The sequence below is a fragment of the Rhea pennata genome, chromosome 2 (genome assembly GCF_028389875.1).
Source record: "Rhea pennata isolate bPtePen1 chromosome 2, bPtePen1.pri, whole genome shotgun sequence".
In the NCBI taxonomy this organism is placed as follows: domain Eukaryota; kingdom Metazoa; phylum Chordata; class Aves; order Rheiformes; family Rheidae; genus Rhea; species Rhea pennata.
The window spans coordinates 35,980,712-36,003,335 of record NC_084664.1 but is presented as its reverse complement, the minus strand read 5'-3'; the positions used below and the strand labels follow the sequence as shown (position 1 = coordinate 36,003,335).

Sequence of the window (22,624 nt, the reverse complement as noted above, 5' to 3'; positions counted from 1 at the left end):
TTTTTTTTTAAAGAAAAACTAGAGCCTTAAAATCTATGTTGCTATTTTCCCAAATCAAGCTGTTTTAGAGATTCCCAAATTTATTCTCCTTTTGCATTCCCACTGACAAAGGCTGCAGCAGCAGCAGTTACTCCCAGGTATGTACGCACACAGCAGGCACTTGGTCAGTCAGGCAACTCTCACACACCACTAGGCTAATAGAGCAGTTTGGAAACTTTTGCATTAGCAAATATCCTCAGGTAGAACTTGGATATATCTAGCTGGTCCTTTGTATGACTTTAATAAAGAAAAACAAATACTTAGCAGTTACTTGAAAAAAAGAATGTCCAACAGGTTCAGCAATTTACTGGATACCAAGGAGACTGGTGTCTCATTCACCACAGCACAAGGATGAAGTTCATGTAGTGAGTGAGTGTCTTATTTTTTAGGATTTTAAAAATTATTAAAAACAGACCAGCAAATCTCTATGATCCTAAGAGTGGATAAGCAGAGTGTTGTGAGCAGCCTCCATAGATGGATTGATAAATACTTCACTGAAATCCATCCCAAAGGTTCTTTAATAATAGGACCACACAACGTTTTTTTCTTCTTTACTCCTGCTCAAAATGCAATTGTGGAACAATATTTATGCATCTTACTTACATGAAAGCTAGTATGCTGAGATTCAGAAATAGTTTTTTTTAAGATGAGGAAAGCAACAAAAAGAACTAGAGCGCCAAGCCAATCTTCCCTAAGAGAGATCTGATTACCTGCTTGCTTGGTTTTAGAATTCAAGAACTATACTGAGCCCCCATGGTCAGGGCAAGCCCCTCCCTTAGTGCACACTCACTTGAAACTTAGTTCTACCCCTCTGATAAATGCTATCAGCACAGCAAAAAGGAGGAAGTTCAACTTCTGGAGCACAGAAATCACGGCAGTAGCACTGTCCCAGACAGACAGTGAAGGGAGAGCACAGAGGCACAGCATAGCCACACAGCATTGAATGAGACTGGCCGTGAAGAAAGCGGAGAGACTAATATCACAGATACTGACATACTGCTGTATCGAGCTCTAATACTACTGGTTTCACAAAGTTAGATTTAGGCTGACAGTGGAATGTTTTTGATATACTTCTTGATAAACAATAGCTTCAACTAGATTTGACAATGGAACATTTGTACCATAGGATATAGGTCTTAAATATCTAAATATCTGCCAAGTACAATCTAATTCCAATGACTCAATGTAATACTAAAATCTGAAAGAGCAACTGTTTGCTAATGGAACCATGAACTACTAAATAAGTAAATAACTGCATATAAGTCAGTATATACCACCTATCAGTCTCCAAAATCCTTGCATAAAATAATCTGTGTGCACAATAGTGACAAATACTCATCCAGCAACTTTTGTTACGCTTGTTTAACAATCTTCAATATATTGTTTTGTTCATTTACCCTTACAAGAAAAAGAAAACTCACGTTGTATGCATATACAAAATCTACTCAGATTAATGTTTATAGCACAAAGGCACACAAACTACCAAGATTTTGCTTGATACAAAATAATAAGTACTCAGCATAGATAGATGCATATAAGAACCTACTTTTACATTGTCAATAGAAACTTGCAGATTCAATAGAAGTTATGCACCCATCTTCTTTACTCTTTGTTGTCTTCCCCATTAAAGATCCAAACCAGTCATTTTATTTTTATTCCTCTCTTAACTACCTCTAACCAGAGAAAAGTGCAGAGACATCAGAATTTCAAGAGCAAGAGAACTCTGACTGAACAAGCTGAACACACTGACAGATTACTACTAAACCTAAAGTTCAGAGACACACAATTTTCAAATCCTAAAACATTTAGAAATACATAGTAAGAATGACAAGACTATTAAAAAAATAAAAAAAGGAACAAGAGCCTTCACAAGTCCAATTAAAAATTTATTTTTCTCCTTCTGCAAAGAAGTACATGTTCGCACACAGTATGACAGAAGAAAAATCAGCTGGATACTAACTAAGGCTCTAAGTGTATTTTTCTTTCTTTCTTTCTTTCTTTTTTTTTTAACCAGATTATAAGCAAAGAAAAAGAAACCCACGAAACTTTGGATGATATATCATCCAGCACCTCTGTTTTTTCTTTTTTTTCCCCTTAGTATAGGATTAGAACACTCCAAATATAACCCACAAAGAAAATCTAATAACCATTATATTTGGGCAAAAGTGCCTGAACATACCCTCACTCTTCTCTAATGGTTTAGTATATATTAAAAAAAAAAAAATCCCCCACTCACAGACTCAGTGACCTTTCATATGACTTGAATAACATTTTGAAATACAGTGCATACTCTCTGCAATTCTTTTTGCTGTAAGGCTAACTTAGATATAAGGCAAATATTACCTTTGCTTTCAAATATTCCATGATAAGATGTATTCAGTACATGTATCTCTTAAATCCAGAGATACATGTTTCCTTCATTTTAATTCATTGCTCTCCCTCCTGAACCAAAAAAGTAGTTCAGGGAGATGGTGTGCTATATTCATCACAAATTGCAAGGTACTAAAAAATTAAAAAGAAACAGCAGTGAACAAAAATTATCAGTATTCACATATTCAAAATTGATTTCATCACTTAAATAACTTTTACCTGCAATTACAAAATACATACACTTAAATACCTTTTTAAGAAATAAACATCACCTGTGATATCTTATATGATTAGCTTTTCATAATCTAACTGCCCTAATTCTGGCCCAAGGATATACGTGGACAGTGTTACTACCCAAGACCTTTCCCTATTATAACTGATTTTCTTAAATATACAGTAAATTCTCTCTACTATTCTGACAGATAGTGCAAATAAAGACATTCTTTGGGTCACAATTTTAAAATATTACCCCCAATGTTATCTTCAATTTAATATCATGTTAGTAAATAAATGAGTAACAAAATACTGTAAGTATATACATTTTCTAACATCAGTTTAGCAATACATTTTCCTTAGTTACTTCTGTTTAAAGCAGATCACAAAAATGAACAAGCTACAATACTGCCACCTATCCAAAAGATATGTTGCACTTATAAATAAATATATTTAGAAACCTACCTATACATTTCCCAATGCTTTCCATTTATTGTTAGCATCCTATGGCATACTACACCAAATCATGATATCAAAATATCTTTAAAGACAACAAAGATCACTTTAGAAGAACTGCTCAAAGGCAACGAAATAATGCTTTGAGAACCTTATGCACATAAGTTAGGCCTACGTATATCCAGCACATTCTATAATAAAGCAGTGTACACATCTTTTAGAGTCAACTATTGCTTCGCTCCAGCCAGAGATAAAAAGCTTGTCTTAAATAGGACCTACCCTAGCTGTAGCAGCATAATGTGGCCCTGTTTGCTATCTAACCTTGCCTGCTGCATTTACACGTTTACTTGAAGCCAGTTGCACTTGATTGCTAGTTCCATTAGTCATATTTGCTGCTGAGCCATTCACAACAATGTAACCAACTTTGCTTTCCAATTTCACCAGGCGTTGTAAGATGTCATCCAGAAGAACAGCAATTGTTCTCTTAAGATCAGCTGAAGATAACAAGAAAAAAATAGATCCTATTACTAAATGTGTGTGGAAAAGAACTGCTATTTTGACATATTTACATCTTAACATTTGTTGTGCTTATATTCTTTGGGAAAGGATACAGATTAGCAAACATACATACATACACACACACACACACAGAATTAAAACAGCTGCTCAAACTTTTTAATACCATTTATTTGTTATTTTAGACAGGGAAGATACCACCATAATAGTAAACTGTGAACTGAGACAATTAAACATTAGGATGCAAGAACATAACCACCAGGGAACTGGTCACTATTCAAAGGCAGTATTTCCAAATTCATCCAGACTACAGCCTAGACTACCCAGCTATGACACCTTCTAGCCCTGGACAGCACTAGAAAATATTTAAACACTTTCCAACATAGAAAAGCTAGTTCTTAATCACTTCTCTAAGTAACCAGAGGATCTACCCTACAGAAAAATTGTTGTGACAAAGTGCTGTATCAATGCAAGGCACAAAGCAGAGAAAAAAGGTTACTTTTTCTCCCAAATTTAAAATTTGCATATGTTTAGCCTAAATTGATCTGAAAAATAATGAAAGAAAATCCCCATGTATTTACTAACAAAGAGATAGAAAAAAGATCTTGAGTGTTGTAAAGCCACTTTCTGGAACACAAAAACAATACTATTAATAGAACCTTCCACAAAAGCTAACTACACCGCTGCCAACACTCATACCACAGTCTTTTCAAAATTGGAAGAAATGAACGAGCTTATCTGGTTTTACAAGTTGTTAAGATTTCCCCTCAACACATTCTTTACAATCTGCTCTAATTTTCTAGAAAAACAGGGAACAAAACCACACAGGTATCAAACTGAAGAAATAATACCCCCTTTACCCCCCCAAAAAAAAAGTCGAAAGAAAGAAAGAAAGAGAAAGAAAGACCCAACCCATCTCAAGTTAGTCAGTCTTTCTGTCTCTATAAAAACAACTACCTCTTGTTTAGCACAGTCACCTTTGAAAAACAACAGCTTTGCAACTGGAGCAGGAACAACAAAAAACAGTATAGCCATTGTAAAGGACAAAATGACATGCACTGTGGGTTACGTGCTCTGTAGTACTATTCTGTGCTCAAGAGTTTTGAGAGAGGGTACTGTCTATTTAATTTGCAAGTCTGACGATCAGCATGCAGATCAAGAGTTGACCATTGCATTTTTTATTACACTTCAAACAAAACCTTAGATGGCAAATCTCTCTGTCAGATTTAAATATAGCAATATAAAACTGCAGTACATAAGATTTTTAATCTAATTTCCCAGAAAATAATCCAGGAAGGAAACCATTGAGGACTTCAAGTAGTAATAAGAATAAAATCAACTTAACAAATGATGGGATTTTTTGACACTTGCTAAGTGCCATAAAAGTAAGACATTTTGGTACTGCCCTCCTTCTCCCAGCCTCCCAGATTTCTTCCTGCTCATCTTGTCAGCATAGACTTGCCTCCTGGTTCCTGAGCAGCAGCAGAGTTCAGACACATTTTTGCTGTTAGTCCTGCTATAAGGACACCTACAAAGGGCATCTTACTATCAGCAGAGGTTCACCTTATAAAGATTCCTTAAGAACAAAACATTAAATATTTTTATATTATTATTACATTAAATAAAATTAATATAAATCTTCAAATATAAAACCAGATTTTTTCTTTTTTCATATTTTTTTCTAAGCCTTATATTACCTTTATGTGCATATATAATTATATAATATACTACATATATTATATATTATATATATATATATATATATATATATATATATATATATATATATATATTATTTATGATAGGACACAGATAGGTAGTTTCTTCAACCTTAATTCCTAGGAGATTAACTAGGAATTCACAGTAGCCTTCCCTCAAGAGAAACTATGATGGGCTTGAAGCTGAAGGGTTACAATTACTAAGACAAGATGTTTTCATGGTTTTGTTAAATGCAACTCAGAACTTTAGTCTCAAAAATATATTTTCCGTATTTCAAAAAACAGGCACAGGTTCTAGTAAAAATTAGCCATGAGCACTGGACACATATTCATCAAACTAACAGGTAAATTGAAGAGAGAGGTACACAGCTGCAAGTATCAAAGTTCAAGAGACAAAAGATCTTATTCTGTACTTGCTACTTCTAAAGCAAGGGGAGAACCTGCTAAATTCATAATTGCCCCTCTCAAGGCTGCAAACGCAAACACTATGTTACCTTCCACCATTTATTTTGTTATTATTTACAGAGAAAAAAAATAATAATAAAAAAAGCAGTAAGTTAGCAATGAGAAGCAATGAGCACCTGGAATGCTGAAATGATTTAATTTAAAACTTAGTTCTCATATCATGCATGTTTTTATTCCTCACTAAGACTCAGAAAAGCCACAATTTCACAATTTTACTGTTAATCCTGAAAATAAAAGTGATCATATATTCAGACATATCTTAAAAAAAAAAAAAAAAAAAAATCACTGGAAAACAGAATTTGTGTGTTCTCAAGTGTTACCATGCACCACATCTTAAATTTCAGCTTCAATGAATAAGCTAAAATTGAATCAGTTAATCCTGGAGTTTTTGCTCTCAAAGAGCAGTATATATTCTACAGAAAAAGATAAAAAGTAAAAAAGCTATATTATAATTTTATAGTTTTCATGGAAAAAATATTCGAATAACTAGCATGTTTTTCCTCTTACCATATCCTGCCATAGAAGCTCCACTGCCACCATTCATTAAATTTTTATTTTCTTCTGCAAGTGCTTTGACATATCTTTTACTTAGGTCTAATATCTGTTCACGTAACTCACTGCTGCTTTGGCGTCTGGGATACTGGAAAGTGTAGCGTAGCAACATCAAACCCCAAACGATTCCAAAAACTAGTAAAAATAAACTCAGTTTCTGGGACATGCTTTTTCTTGAAAATGTTAAAATCATTTCTGATGAAGGCCACAGGTGAGTGTATTTCAAGATAAGAAACTGAAACTGACTTAGTCAAATTATGTCACATATTAAACAAAAAGACGACTTCTACAGAGTGAAGAATCTTCCAGCTGGGTCATCCTGAATACATCTTTTCCTGGTTTTAGTTGGTCTTGATTCCTGAAATTTTTAAAATATTACTTGATTATTCAAAACTGCTACATTTGTTGAGATCAAGGACAAATAGCAGTTCCTAGATGTCATACTACTGCGCAACCTATAAAACAGCTGTGGATTTCTATCTTAGAAGCAGACTCATCTTTATATCTTGCCTGTTGTTACAAGGCTTGCTCTTCTTATTTTTACCATTTTTTTTATTCTCAAAAAAATCAAAATGTATGCTTCTACTAATCACCTGAAGCATTTTAAATACCATAATTGGAACTCATATTAAATTCAAATACATTTAAAACAAAACGCAAATCTATAAAAAAAGACATGTAAGACTTATCTATTAAAAATTTTCAATTTATACACAACATTTTAATGAGTTTTACAGATATATCTGCGCAAAGAAAGATCTTGTGAAATCATCCACTTGATTTTTGCTCTTCACTTAGAAGTACAGAGTAAGTATAAAAAATAAAATATAGAACAGAGTTTCTTAGATTAATCTTGGGCATCATCTTGTTCTGCTTTTGCATAGCATTAAGAAATTTTTCTTTTCGTGTTTTGATATTACAGAAATAAAATCAAAATGAAGTTGTGCACATTTTTAGCATTTTGATGATACTTAAAACAAAAAACTTACCATAGGAGCAAATTTTGATCCCTCAATAAATCAAGGCTTCAGAAAGACAGCGAATGATAGGAAAGCTTCAGCAGTTAAAAAATGAATGTCCAGATAGTTTGAAGCAATGAGCGAGGCATCTTCAGAGCGCTGTGTATTTAAAGAAAATACATTCAAATACAAAAAACTGCAGGACTAACAAAACTAAAATTTTCATGTGGAAGTGCCTGAAGTTGAGCACTTTAGTCATATGTTTTTAAAACCAAAATGCATTTTTAAAATCTAACTTTAAGCAACTGTTTAGGGAATAAAAAAAAATCAAGTCCTGTTTTATTATAAATACGTACACCTGAATGCCCAAGAATTGATTAAAAAAAAAAGCACCTGGGAAAATATCTCTCTAAAACGTCTCCCTTTTCATGTTGTAAGACAGTGAGAGTAGACATTCCCGATTCATCACATACAGATAAACATGTACATATTATATACTTACCTTTTCTCATTCATCTTTCCTCAAATGAGGGGGGTTTAAGTCTCTTAACATGTGTATTATTACTTCAAGTTTCTCATTTTTCAGCCACCTCTGAAACTTTACCCATTATTCAACATTTTTTGTGAGCAAGTTACTGTTGTTTCACACAGTAGTCTGAATCCAACTACTTTTTTTATACAATAGTATGTTTTCTATGCTAGTCTCTGTTCTTTCCTATCAGAGCTTTCCAAACTGCAGCTACACATTTATTAGAGTTCCCCACTGGGATTTCCACAGTGGTACTTAGGTGTCCATTTTTATTTGATAGGATTAGTTTAGAATATTTAAGCCATATTTCTCATTGTGCTAACCATGCATCTAAACCTAACTAGAACTCCAGAATGTTTTTCATCATCTCACTTGGCCAATTTAACTGGTCCTACACCAATGTACTTCGGTCTACTGCAAATGCAAGTGTCTTCAGTGTTCTCAGTTGTGCTTGTTGCTTACTTTCCACCTTCACTCTTCAGAGGAAGCTTTGAATAGACAGGCCAAAGCGACCCTTCAAGTGGCAAAATTTCAAAGTACTCCAAAATCAAAAAAACTATTCTTAAATGGTAAACCCAAACAGTATCTAAATACAACGGTAATCCCAAACCAGTGGCAGCGGTTTAGAACATGGACACTAAAGTTGCTGTAAAGTGGCAAGTTACTGCATGTAAAATGCCCTGTAGTAACTGCTAGGACACTAAGTCTTACATTAGTACACCCTACTGTAAAAGGAAGTGGCAAGCACAAGCCACAGAATGAGGAATATGCTACTTTACTGTTTCTGTGAGATGTGACTATGCACATGGACAAATTGCCAATGTGCAATAAACTTAATATGACACCATAACTTCAGTGGGTTGTTATTTCATTCAAAGAATTCACTTGTTTCCCAGAAAACTGTTTTCAAGGTTAAAAAAACCCAACCATTAAAAACTTCATATTCTGTAGTATCAGCTATGAATATTTGGAACTGTGTGGTTAAAGGTTTCCTGGAACAGCCCTCCCTAAGCATGAGCTAACTAAGACATTTTTCTCTAGTTCTTGCCAAATCCAGGGCTCTGCACTCAGGCTTCAAAGCATAAACTGCACCTGCATCACTACGCATCCACGTAATCCCTGAATGATGTCATACACGATAGAAAACAGTTACAGATTAGGTCCAGAAACAGGGTATTCACATGATGGCTCACACAAGCAAACAATCTCTCTCAAAGAGAAAAACCACAGGTTTCAAATCTCCCTCCCTAAACGTCTGTGTTTTACATACACAAATATTTTCAGTCTCTGTTATTTGGGGTCTGAAAATAACACAGCTCCTTTTTGCAGAACTGCAGTAACTTTTAGCTCTGCACAGATCTGCACGCAAGTCTCATCCTGAAACAGTTTAGCGGACAATATCACTACAGAGCTTTGGAATGGGCATAACACTGCTGTCACACTATAAATGAAACCACGAGCCAGCATCAGAGTCCTAGCCAAGATGAACAGATTGAGTAAACTCCTGCCAAGGAGCAGTAGGAATTACAGACTGGGTCTTTGCCATGTATATTGGATTCATAGTGCACACACTGACTACTGAGACTGGTGGAAAGCAAGGAAATTTAGTCTTCTGGGCATATGGCATAACACCCAAACACTGACACTGGACAGAGGGATGGGGAGAAAGATGTACTAAAATGAAAGGAATGGTTTGTACCTGTGCCACTTTTCCAATGCTGCAAAGGCTTTTTATTGAATTCCAGTGCAATTTCAAAGTTGTGGAGATCCAGTCTCCTTTCTTCACAATACACGTACTTCTAGCATCCCACAGCACATTCTTGTCCGCAAGACCCTTCCAGGTTTGCACAGGGCAGAACAACAGAAGAAAAGCAAGTTTATACTACTGATTTGCAAGTAGGGAAAACTGGAGGAGCAAACATGCATATTAGGAAGAACAAAGCACAATAAATAAGATGGATGACCTTCAGGGAACCTCTTTCCTGAAGGGTCAGTACTTCTTTGCCTGAACACTATTGGTTTAAACAAAACTTGTCTGCACAATGGACCTTTGTTTTCAATAATTCACAGGTAGTATCCCATGAGAGAGTGGCATCTTAGGAAGAAGGAACTAACCATCTCCTGTGATCTTTTTTCTCAATTCCTCCTTACCTGCCACTTCATGATCAAGTGGAAAAGAAAGCTGAGACTTTCTTCTTCACTGGCTCAACCCAGGTAGAAACCACAGGCTTACCATTCTCCCAAACACAGTGGAAGTGCCTTATGTAAAAGGAAGAATGGATATACCAGAGCTATGCATTTTTGACATTCTTACCACCCCTACTGAGAAAGAAGGGAGAAGATCATGAAGATGGAGGAATGCAACCAAAATAGAATACGAAAATCTGAGGAGGGAACATAGGAAAACTGAGCTGACTATGCAGGTAAAATGGCAACTGCAGGGCTTGGGAAAAAAGTGAGAATCTTTCAAACTTATCTTCAACCACAGATAATTCAAAAAAAAAAGTTGCATTTACCTTTCATAAACATATAAAGAGTTTGGCTCTCTTCATTATTGCTATTGCCAAACTGTAGTTTAAGAAACCTGCCAAATGTAGAGTTGACATTGTCCAGCAGTATGAAGACAATGACACTCATCCGACAACAAACAAAATGAAGTAACGCACCCATCTTCCCCCAAATACTGTCATAATACTATCCTCCGAGCTGTATTCCAACACGAAAATCACATATAAATTGTGTTTAGGAGAGCATGACACAAAAGAAACAGAGACCAAAGGAAAAAAAATCCAATCCAATATTGTACTAAAGCAAAGTTTCAGTATCTCTTACGCTGCTTAACTAACCAGTAACACCAGACTTCGGTTTGAACACTGTGTGTACTTCATGGAAATCAACCTATTCTTGCAAAACAACTTATTTCTACCTTGTTGCAAAGATTTCTTTAGATTCTGCTTTATATATTCCCAGTAAATACCAGAGAAAACATTCATGTACAGCACCAAACACTTAACAATTTCCAAGGCAAAGAAAAGCCTTACACACCTTTGGAAACAACCGAAGGATATGATGAAAACAAGGCATATTCAAATACTTAAAAAGGTTACAGTGTACCTTATTCCACTGTCTGTTCTGCTAGTCAGGCAGCTCATTAAGGCAGCTGAATACTGCAGTGAAGGCATACAAAGAAGTGGCAGTGGCAGGTTCCACATCTCTGGTCCCTGAAGACTAGTACATTTTCCTCAGAATTTTTTTGGTCTGCACAAGAAGAACCCACCTCTTCCTGAACTGCTATAAGTGGTTACAAGCATCAGAAGGATAAAAATTAAAATTGTGCTTAAAACTGTTTGATGTGTACCTTCTACTTTTGAAAAAAAAAAAAAAAAAAAGAACAGTATGGATGCAGGTGACTAGTTCAAAGAAAGCAGTAGGCAACCTTAATTCTGTATCAGGCATTCTTAGCAGTAAACAGCCTTAGCAAAAGTGTAACAAAAATTGGTTACAAAATAGAGCCAAAAAGGAGGAAACAACAGAGAAAAAAGTCCAAGAGCCATATTCAGAAGACCAGAGCTGCATTTATCCTATTAAACTCAAGATTACAAGACATTTTAAGGATAAGGCCAAAAATAAAATGCATTGAAAATAGTATCATTAGAATACTGTGCAACGAAATCACCTCTTTGCTTACATATTATACCAAATGTTGAGGCAGTAGTTCCTTAGTAATAGCCTAAAGACCTACACAAATATTTTGGTCTTTAAAGAACTAATATAATAAAGAAAGTAATCTTGATAAATGGGAATTTTACTCAAGATATTACTTAGTACCATAATGGTACAGTTGGTACAGTATCAACCTGTTCCTCACTGCTAAAGTATGATCAGCAAATTTGACACAGTGAATTCAAAAGCAAGTCTGGCTTTGTGAATAATGATAATTATCAACTGTATAAACAGAAAAAGTGATTTTATAATGACAGAGATTAAGAAAAAAAAGAGAGAGAGATGCCAGATATAATCATAGGAGGCTGTATGCACCTAAAGACACAAAGGAAGGAAAAATCTTGGGGGGGGGGGGGGGGAGAAACAGCAGACAGAAATTAGGACAGGGCAAGTAGAAACTGACCATTAGTAATCACTATAAAATAACTGTACAATATACAAATTAGAATTTATTACGATCTCGGTGGAAGTGTAACAAATTTAGGAAGCCATTAAAGATTTAAAATCAGCATACTAAAATTGTGTCCATACTAGAAATTTCTATTTAATTTCTGGCATCAAACATCTTTCAGTATAGTGAGGGACTGTATTAGTAAACAATAAATGCTGCTGTTTGATAATTCATCTCAATATCCAAAATATTATGCATCGGGGAAAAAAAATTGCAGCGAATTACAGAACACTGTTTTCACAGTTTCATTATCTCTATCCTATTACTTTTCTTTTTTTGCATCTTTGTAGATTTTCCCTCCTCCCTCCCATTTTCCTGCGACCCACAAAAATTCTCTTTTGTTTTCTGATCTTCCAACATTTCACCACATGGTCACTCAACTGACAGACACTGTGCTAATCATTGAGGACCAACAGTCCTCAGATCATTCTGAGACTAGTTCTTTTGAATTTGTAAACCTATCAGAGCAGTCAGTGTGCAGCAATGAAAATAAGAAGTCTAAAGAATGACTGATTAGAAAAAAAAAAGAAATAGAACACAGAACAATTATTTAATGTGTTCATGGACCAATTAATCACTGGGATTATGAAATAAGCACCTTGAAGCACAGATTCCAGGAGCTACATGCTAAGACTTTCTCAGAGCAGGAATACCAAAAATCAGAGCTGCTCTGGCAGTGCTTGCATGCTGGTAGTTTGTGATCTTATGTGGCTATCAGTCTGGTAGTAAAAAAATCTGCATAGGGTGCAGCTGACAACCAGGTGCCCAAAGAAATTAAGTGTATCCTCTTACACAGGACAATGATTCTTGGCAATACATAGAAAATAATAGATAGAAAAGTAACTTTTAATTCATTTAATTCAACTGTAATGGGATAATTAAAAAAAAACACATGCTCAAATTCCCTCTTCTGAATTCTCCATATATATTATATACATTTATACACACACACACACACACACACACAATTCCTTTAACAAATCACTTTGCATGTTTCATTCACATTTAAAATCAGTGTTCAGGAAAGGATCACAGTTCTCATTTTTAAAAACAAGTGATGCCAGTAAAACCATTTTCTTGTCCTGATATATATGCAATGGTAACTTTCGCAGATCAACATCACCCTTTGGTTTCCAGGTTCATTAATCAGGTACACACAAACCGCATAGCATCATGAAAGAGCAGAAAAGTCTACTAAGAGCCAAACAACCAACACTAATGCATGTCCCTAGAAGACTGAAAGAATGATTGAGCTGTTATTTGACAAGATCAACTCTCAGCGTGTTAAGCATGCCTGTTATTTTCACTATAAAATTTGTGAAGTCAATAGAAGAACATCACCAGCAGAGAGGAAAAACAAAGTATCCTATTTTGAAAAACCTTAGCAAAGTCTGATACATCAGAGCCCATCAAAATGCTATACCTGTGCGCTGATGAGGCTTGAGGGCCTTTGCAAACTGCATCATAGACCATCCAGTAGAAAACAACTGATAGTATTATCTCCTGGCTGACGTAAAAGAAGAACAGCACTAACAACACAGTGCTATCTTAAAAATGGCTAAGATGACATCTTTCCAGGAAAAAAAAAAAAAAAAAAGAGGGAGGGCGAGAGAGAGGGGGGCCAGAGAGAGGGGGGGCCAGAGAGAGATGATCCACCAGAACGATGGCTGCTGCCTGGACTGCAGTTTTCAGTTGCTCTATACCAATTTTGTAATGCATAGCCAAAGGAGCCTAATGCCTAATGCTTGGTGCCCTTCCCAGCACATCCATCTTTATGCCTCCTCCCACAACATGTGCTCCTTCATTCCCTGCCTCTGTGCGCTCTAGACTTGGAATTACCCAGGAATTTGGAGGAGAGGGGAAACCCCTTTGCCTTATTGCTAACTGACTTTCAGGGACTACCCTTAAGGGACATCCCAAAGAAAATCATATAAAAACTTTATTAGCCTTAAGGAAATCACACACACACACACACACACACACACACACACACACACACAAAAGTAACTACCAAAAATACCTATAGGTTTCTTTCACAGTGCTGCAAAAAAGAGTGAAGAAAATCTCAGTACATGCTTCTGCCCCTCCCTGTTTCTCAGTGCAGCAAAAAGATACAAGGGCCAATGTAAGTCACAGCTCTTGAAGCAAGCAGGTATTGTCAGTGCTTACTAGCTGCTATGACTACCTCAAAAAACATGCCTTAACCCACCAACAGTTTTATCTTCTATGAATCTCTAAAGGCAGCTCACAAACAACTTGTCTTGTAGATGGATTTTGGGTTGAAAGCAAAAAATACTGCTTTAGATTTGAAAACTCACAAGTTTACAATGGCTCTGTCGTAAGGTAGGGTACTCACACGAGTACCCAAACACTAGATTGCCTTTTGTATTTCAATACAAATACAAGTAATATTTGTATTGAAAATACATGTAATAAAATACAGGTTAAACACACGGAATCCTATTTGCATTGCTTTTATTTAACATTTTCTCTGACAACTGTTTTTACTTTGCATTAAGTCTAAGGATTCTGCTTAAGAATGCATTTGGAAATGTTTTTTGGCTCCTTAAAGTAACCTACCTGTTTTTTTTCCCTTTATTTTGCCTACTACTGTCAGTGCATGCTTTTAAAATAAACCAACTACTTAAAAACAGAATTTCTTTGTTCCTTGCCTGTGGGCAGCCATCCAAGATTCTGAGAGGGAAAATGACTTGGCAAAGGTTGTAAAGAAAATTAAAGAAAGAATATATCAATGGGGACAGTATATTATAGTTGCTGAAGTTCCCCTCCTCCCACTAGGTCCATCTGGGCTTCAAAATGTTCCCACATCTCCATATCAGCTTCTTCAAAAAAACAATCTTCCTTCTGTCTGGCACACTTTTCTCCATATGCTTTATCACTGTCTTTCAGATGGTTACAGTAAGACCCTTGCTCATCAGAACCATAATTATGACAAAGCATCAGGTACCTTCTTAGTCTCTTATGTCTTTGTAGAATTGCCATAATTCTTTTTTTCAGTTTAACACTGGACTATGACAACTATTCCCTTGCAAAGACCTAACAAGTACCCCTGTTCTGTTATGAAATTTCACAGCTATGTTTGTAACACACCTTCCAAATCACATAGGAAACCAAAACTTCCTTCTGAGGCCATGAGGTTAAGCTAATTTTAGCTAGTTCTGCAGAGAGCCTTACTTGTAAGATCATAAATGCAGTCTACTGAGAGAAGCATTTTCAGTGAACATTTTAAAGAGAACTATTTTAAAGAACTAAAGGGAACTAGCAAAGTTATTGCTGCAATGGTGGAAAGACTGCCTCTGTAGAACCAGTCGTACACATACACTGTGGAGCATCCTGAAAATACTAATCCCACAGAACAGTAACAAAAAAGGGCATTGAAACTTTACCACTAAAATGTACTTTCGGTGGACAAATTTTACTCAGTTTGAATTCTGCAGGTTCCTTGTAATGTAACCAGACAAATTAAATTTGCCCTCTCTACTCCAGTGCAATACCTTTTAAGCCCTTTTGAATTTAGTTGTCAAGATTGCGTTACATAGGCAAATGGTAAAGAAAATAATGTGTTTGTAAAGTTGACAATGCTACAAGAAGATACAGAAGGCTATTAATAATATTTTAGCTAACAAAATCCTGGCCATCTAACAGTACAAGATTTCAAACAGCAGAAAAAGCTTGTCAAATAACAAATACCAGGTCAAGTACGTTTTAGCAGTAAACTTGCACCAGGACAACATAAGTTCATTTAAATGATTGAGTTGTACGTCAGATTTTTGATGACTACTGGAAACAACTTAATGGCTATTTTTGACACTTCAGTTATACTGATTACACAGATGACAATTTAAGCTGACAGCACGCTTTTATCCTAGTTACAGTTTGGGTGAGATGCAAGAACTAGTGTCCTTAACTATTCTTGGAGAAGGTATGAGAAGTGATCATGATCTCCAGGGGAAATATTTTACTTTTAGCAGTCAAATGACCTCCAACTCAGAAGCTAAACTATATGTGATTAGCCAACAGCTCCTTCAGCTAACTGGAAGCAAAGAGGCATCTCTAATAGAAGAGAATACAAAAGCTAAAAGAATTGAAAGCAGCTTTATTAATATCTGTAAAGGTTTAGGAAGAAGACCTATTTACTAGACCAAAGGAATTCCAACATAATTGCTTAAACTCCTGGAACTGTCAAGTAACTGTAATGAATTATTAAATAACTACATATTGTAACATACAAAATGACAGAAAGAGGCCAGAATAATTCAGACTTTATACACATGGGTTATCTCCAGCCATCAAAATGGGAGAAAAGGTAGCAAAAAACCTTCCATGCTTGACCTAAAACTACAATCCCTCTGCTTATGAGGTTAGAACAACATGCTACTTACAGTAAATTGCTTTTATCTTCCTTGTCTCCTTTCTTTGATATTCTTTTGAGCAGTGAAACAGCAATTCATGACATTTGCTCTACAATAAACACTAAATTGCAATGCATTAGAGCAAATCACATATATGCTTAGCTATTATGTTGTATTCATATTCTGACAGTTTTATTGAAAAAAGTCACGATTCCTAAGAAAGCTCACCTTGCAAAGTGAAAAACTGTCACTTCTCCCCTCCCCATAATCCATCCATGCACTAAGAAAAAATAGCCATTGTTAAACTGTTTTAAACTGCAGTAAAGAGGCTCCATATCATGTCACAAGAAAGAACAAAAATTCCTCTCTGAACTTCTTTCTGGCACACAAATCCAGAAATCACACTCAGTTCCAGCTGTCAGTATCTTTCAGATAATGAGACACATAAAAGAGAATTCGCAGCATACAATAATGTTAGATTAGGAAACTGGAGGGGAAGTTTAGTAATAATGAATGATTAACTGGGCTACAGAAATACAGAAGAGACATGCTTGTACATTGTAAATATTTATAGAAATAAATTTCATGCAAGGTAAAACACATACTTAGAATATCATCAGTTATTCTGCAGCTATAAAATTGCTATAAAAGCAATTAAATGACCTTTAAATTAAATGACATAATTAAATGACATAAACAGGAAGTTTTATATATTATATAATCTCCTAACATTAAACAACTGTTTTGTCTGTTGGTTTCTACAAAAAGTTGTTAGTTTCAGAAGATCGTTTAATCTATCATTAAGAATGATCCTGCTACAGATTAAACATACAGCTTTTCTTCCTTCCAGGTTCCACGATATCATGCTAAGTATGCTTAGCCCCTTTGAAAGTTAGGTCCTGACAGTACAATAAAATCATCAATCTTGCAGAGTCACTGCAGTCATAGTTATGACAGAAAGGCCATTGCAAATGAGGAAGGCAACCGCAAAGTATTTTAGGAAGTCCTGAGCAAGTTCTAGGTTTGCTCAGGTTTTATCAAATTGACATATTTTAACATCTCTCCCGGTGTTTCAAAACAAATCACTTTAAAGATCAACAGGCTTTATCTGAAAACAGTACTTGCATCTACTCGGAGAAAAGCAACAGCATGTTTCTGCCTTACTGACTGATGTACGTGAAGGTGCCTAGAAACACGTTAAAGGTTAAGAACCTCTCCAAAACCGCGGTTAAGAAGATTACAGGCCTCAGGTGGTCTTCACAGAAGTGGCCTTCAAGAGCAGAGCTTAACAACACGCACGCATTCCCCCGTTCACAACGCGCACGAAAAGCCCTCGCCTCTCCCACCGCTTCGCGGCCGGCCAAGGGCGCCGCATCACACCCCGAGGCGGCGGTGCAGCCCGCGGGCTGCAGCAAGGCGCAGCGGCCGCCGGGGCGCCGCCACGGGGCGCCCGCCGCCGAGGCGGCCCCACACCGGACACCCCGCCGCCCCCCAGGCCACCGCTCGGCCCGCTGGGGGCTCCCGGGGCCGCCGCCGCCGCTCCGGGCGCGGGCAGGGCTCCCCCTCTTCTCCCTCCCCACCCGGCCGCGCCTCATGGCGGCGGCGGCGCCTCACCGCGGCGCGCGCTGCCTCCCCTTCCCCCCCCCCCCGCCCAGGCCGCTCTACCTCCGCCGCCGGCCCGCGCCCCGCCCGAGCTGCCAGCAGCGAGCGCCCCGCGCTCCGCTTCCGCCGCGCGCCGCCTCGCGCCCCGCCCAGGGGCCTGCCGCAACCCTGCCCCGCCCCGCGCCCGGCGCATGCGCATGCGCGCCCGCCCGCCCGGCTCCCCGCCGCGGGCCTGGGGGCTGTGCGTCGCCGTTGACGCCCGTAGCTCAAAGCTGCCCTCAGAAGTTAGGAGGCCTCTACAAAAAGAGGAAGGGTATAATCTGCGCCCTTTGACGGCCTAAGGGAATGAGGGCTCTCAGAACGAGTCCCTCCTCTCTGGTGTGGTGCGCAGATAGGTTGCCGTTATCCATGTGGCTCTTCTCCATATGGCCATTATCAGTATCCACCGCTTCACACAACTGGTGTGGAAGCAGGGCTGTCCGTGGCCTTGACCGTACGTAGGCTTCCACTGAAATGTTCATAGAATTAACAAAATGTGAACATCAGTGCCGGTGCTCACTTTCACAAGTAGCTTTAGTTCACCGTAGCTTGAGCTCTTCAGGGTTGTCCGGATGTGCACGGGGTGATCTATTTAAGTGGATTACGGGTCAGTTGTTGCCAGTTGATGTATTTGGAAGGTTCCGCTTGCAACATCGTTTTGTCTGCATGGCCCTATGCTCTATAAAATAAGCACAGTTACAGAAAGCTTTCTGACACTGGCTGATCACACCACTGCTCTACCTCCCTGTACTTGGCGCACACACACACTTGTGCCGTGCTACCGCTCTTCCTCTCTTGCAGTACATGGCAGAGGCTATCTGATTCCTCTGTGATTTCCAAATCGATCTTTTTGTGCATGGTTAGATGCAGGAAAAGTCAGCATTTAGATCTGTTGCTCTAGAAGAAAGGATATTGATGTGTCAGAGAGGTTAGTGGCCTAAACCTCAGTAAACAGAAAAAAATGTTGGTCAGTGATACCATGTCAACAAGTACATCAGTTATATGGAAATATTTACTGGAAATATGGAAATATTTATAAAAGCTGGTGTAGCTTTTATAATGTTGACAAGTCTGCAGTCCTTTATTTCAATCTTTCAAAAATATTTTAGAAAAGTTTTTTTGTTTCTTTTTTGGTCTGGAAAAAAATGGTGTTCAGTTGAAAATTGATTTAAATTTGAGAAAATTGTGCAACTTTCGAACTGGATAGAAGGCTATAGTTTCTGGTGGCAACGTTTAAAAACTCTCTACTCCCACACAATTCAGAAGAATTCTTCATTAAAGGAATGATGTATTTATTTGATTATACAATTCATTACATGCAAGGAAGTCTTGCTGAATTAGGCAACATTGGGGAGATGCAAAAATTAAAAATTGAAGCATTTGATAGGTAAGTTTCTGAGTGAACAGATTGACTGTATATTGTGCAGCACCAATAAAATTGTTGTTGGAATTATTTTCTAAAGTAGAATTGCTTCATCATTTTTTGTGGGTATTTTCTAGTTAGGATTTCCTCTTCTGTATAGCAGAGGTTCAAACAGACTGAAACAGACTTGGGGTAACAAGCATTTCAGTACAGCTATTTACTGACATTTATTACTGTACCCTTTGCTTAGTGCTTAATCCTTAATTTTCTCAGACATGCAGTCAACAGCTGTAATATCTTTGTAGTAAATCAATTGTAATTATAATTTATATGGTATTACAACATACTAAGGAGAGAAGAGGAAGTCAGTCTATGATGTAATCAGGGGAAGATTTGCTTGTGGTGATCACAAAAGTGTATTAAGAAATCTGACTCCGTTATAAACATATCCTCTGTTGATAGTTGACTCCCAGCTCCTAATAACACTCCTAATAATTCCTATTGCCTAGAGGCCTTACATATTAGGTCATCTTCTTTCACAAAGCTGCATCTCACAACATTATATGATACCTTTTCCTCTTTTCCAAAATGTGTGATAAAAACTGTATCACATAATATCAGTCAAATTCATCTTATTTCCCTTCAGAGAGATGTGAGAATCAAAGCTTAATAGGATTTTCATGGCCCTCATATCTGTTATAATATTATTCTCAGGATTAATTTTAGGGATAGAAAAATGCCCAAAATTGCAGTGCTAAAAATTTGCAGTGTTCTGTATTATTTTTTCAAAATACAAAAAAGCAAAAATAAGTTGTTGTTGCAACATTATCTTTGTTCCTTTCCCATGCCATTTGTTGTCCATAGATTGTGCTTCTCACACATAGACATTACTCTCCTTTGTTCAAATATTTTAAGAATCTTCTCTCCTACAACATACTAGAACTGCTTAATAGTAATAACTATAAAATGGCCTCTTTCTGATTAATATACCTGTTCTTACATAACCAATTAAGCCTCCACTTTGTATTCTTAGATAAGTATATATGCAACATTATACTTGTCTTACTGCCACTCCTGTTTTTCTCTCTTCCTGTTCCTTACCACTAGTTTATACCTTTCTGGGTTAAGAGATATGGACTGATCTGAGATGCTTTTTTGTATTCTTCCCACAACAGTGCACCATTTTCCCCAAATTGCATATACTCACATACTATATACTCAATATCATAGTAAGACTGGTGGTGTATTACAACAATATAATAATATGATACACTTTAAAAGACTCTGTGAGGGATACTTGAAGTACATAAGTACATCATACTAGTATATCCTTTAGACTGCCTTTTTTGTATGTTTGTTTGTTTTGTTTTGTTTGTATTTGAACTATCTTCATTTAGCAGAGAGGTTCCTAGAGGCACAGATCAACTTTGCAGTTTCACCAACTAATAGACTGTAAAAGTAGAATCACAATATATATGTATATATTGAATAATTTGTTTTATACACTAGGAAACTATTGTGAAGTTTCTGCAGGGAACAAAGGCAGAATAGTTATGGAAAACACAGTGAAAAGAGCCTATATTTTTCAATTTAAAATATAAACTAACATTTTTATTTTATGATTAATTGCCATAGCATTTTAAGATTGTAGCAATAAAAAAATCTTACTGGAATAATGTAAAACATCTTGAATGTGTGCTTTAGTATAACTCTCAGACATGCAATCATGATGAAGGCTATGTCTAGATGTTAAATATGTACATGTTAACAAAAAAGATGTCTCTGTCCTGTATTCTGCTAGCCTTCTCCTTCCCTCCACATCTTGTTTTTTGAATGTGATCATTATGTATTCAGTCAGCTATTTTTTTTCAGTGCCTTGCCTTATGGCAGAAGACTCATAAGTCTTTTCATCTTAGAATTTAAGCTTGCCCTTTATCCCTTTATTTTCCCTGTTGTTCCTACATCCTTCTGGAGTTAGATTAGAGGTAATATCAGATGGCTTTAAAATCAGATTAGGCCAGAACTATATGTGATCTTGCAGTAGAGAAAGTACTTTATTAATAAAGTTACACTTGGAAGAGGAGAGAAGCAAATCTATCTCCTTGAGCTGAATGGAATAGAGCTGGCACAAAAGAAAAAAAACAGATTATGGCATGGATTCAGAATGTCTTTTGGAAAACAAGACATCTGCAGAGGCTAAAAGTTAGGCTAGCCTTTTAAGATTGGAATTTAGTTGCAGTTAAGCAAGAACTGGCTAAGACATTGACTAAAACGTGTTGAATGAATGACCTTTAAGAAGCTTCTAGCCAAAATGAAATATTTTGCAAACCTAGAGGACAAACAGGATCTTTCTCTGATACTGCCTGCTTTAGCATTGGGATCTAATTTAGTTTTTAATTGGTTATTTGCTTCTGATTCACCAATCAAAAAGAGTGTACACCTGGCACATACACTTCTAGCCTTTCATTTACAATAAGATATAAGAAATAATCATAATTTATGGGTTCAGATAGAAAACAATAAGAATCATTTCCTAAAAGACATTATCTGTCAAGGCTCTGTTAGGATCTCTGGAAGGAGCTGTATGTGAACGAGCAGTGTAGGCAGGGCTTTGCAGCTGGGACCTTGCCAGTGTGATTGTGCTGACACAGAAGCTGTTGAAAAACCTAAGTCAAGGGCTGTGGAAGAAGGAGAACCAACCAGAGCTGCAGATGCTGTTATTGTGCAAAGCCTGGACATGTGCTTCCTGGAGCAGGAGGATTTCTAGGGATCCATCTCTAGTCTGTGAATCACTCTCTAAGGTCTCCCATTCCTTAGTGTGAATATTTGTAGGAGTGCTCAGTTACGTGGTTTGTAAGGTCAGGTAAGCTAGTCATTCTTTGGTTACAGCCATGGTGGGCTGAAGGTAACCATGCTCAGGTGATGCAGGCGTGTCAATGGCACACACAAATTTAGACAATTGGTTGCGATTCAAAGGGAAGCTCCTACCCCAGGAGAAGTACAGGCAAGAGGTAGTGCTGGGACAGAGCGGTAGTTGAGCTTTCTGTTTCTGCTACTAGCCAGAGGCTGGGAAAGTGGGCAAGAGTGCTGTTTCTGGAAAGGGCAATCCAGCAGTAAGTGCTGGCCACCAATCTTTGCCCTGCTGTTCTGACTTTCTAATGAATGCAAAAGCAAACCTAGCTATTGTGTCACCTCTGGAAATTATCTGCCCTAGGGAACTACCTATTTGCCCTTCATTCTGAGCCTCTGCTGACTA

General features: G+C 37.2%; 1 protein-coding gene across 2 annotated transcripts; it reads right to left on the bottom strand.

Annotated features, from left to right (window-relative positions):
* Window positions 1–1,904: 1,904 nt before the first annotated feature.
* CCDC126 (coiled-coil domain containing 126) lies at window positions 1,905–18,106 on the bottom strand. 2 transcript variants are annotated; one of them, XM_062569228.1, is made up of 5 exons: window positions 18,030–18,106; window positions 9,517–9,651; window positions 7,319–7,447; window positions 6,285–6,687; window positions 1,905–3,572 (listed from the first exon to the last, which is right to left on the bottom strand). In XM_062569228.1, the coding sequence occupies exons 4-5, from the start codon at window positions 6,520–6,522 to the stop codon at window positions 3,391–3,393; spliced, it is 420 nt and encodes a 139-aa protein (XP_062425212.1). In that variant the 5' UTR covers window positions 6,523–6,687; window positions 7,319–7,447; window positions 9,517–9,651; window positions 18,030–18,106; the 3' UTR covers window positions 1,905–3,390. The 2 variants fall into 2 exon arrangements, with proteins under 2 accessions (XP_062425212.1, XP_062425213.1); XM_062569229.1 differs by lacking the exon at window positions 18,030–18,106 and adding an exon at window positions 10,932–11,108.
* Between the last annotated feature and the right edge of the window lie 4,518 nt (window positions 18,107–22,624).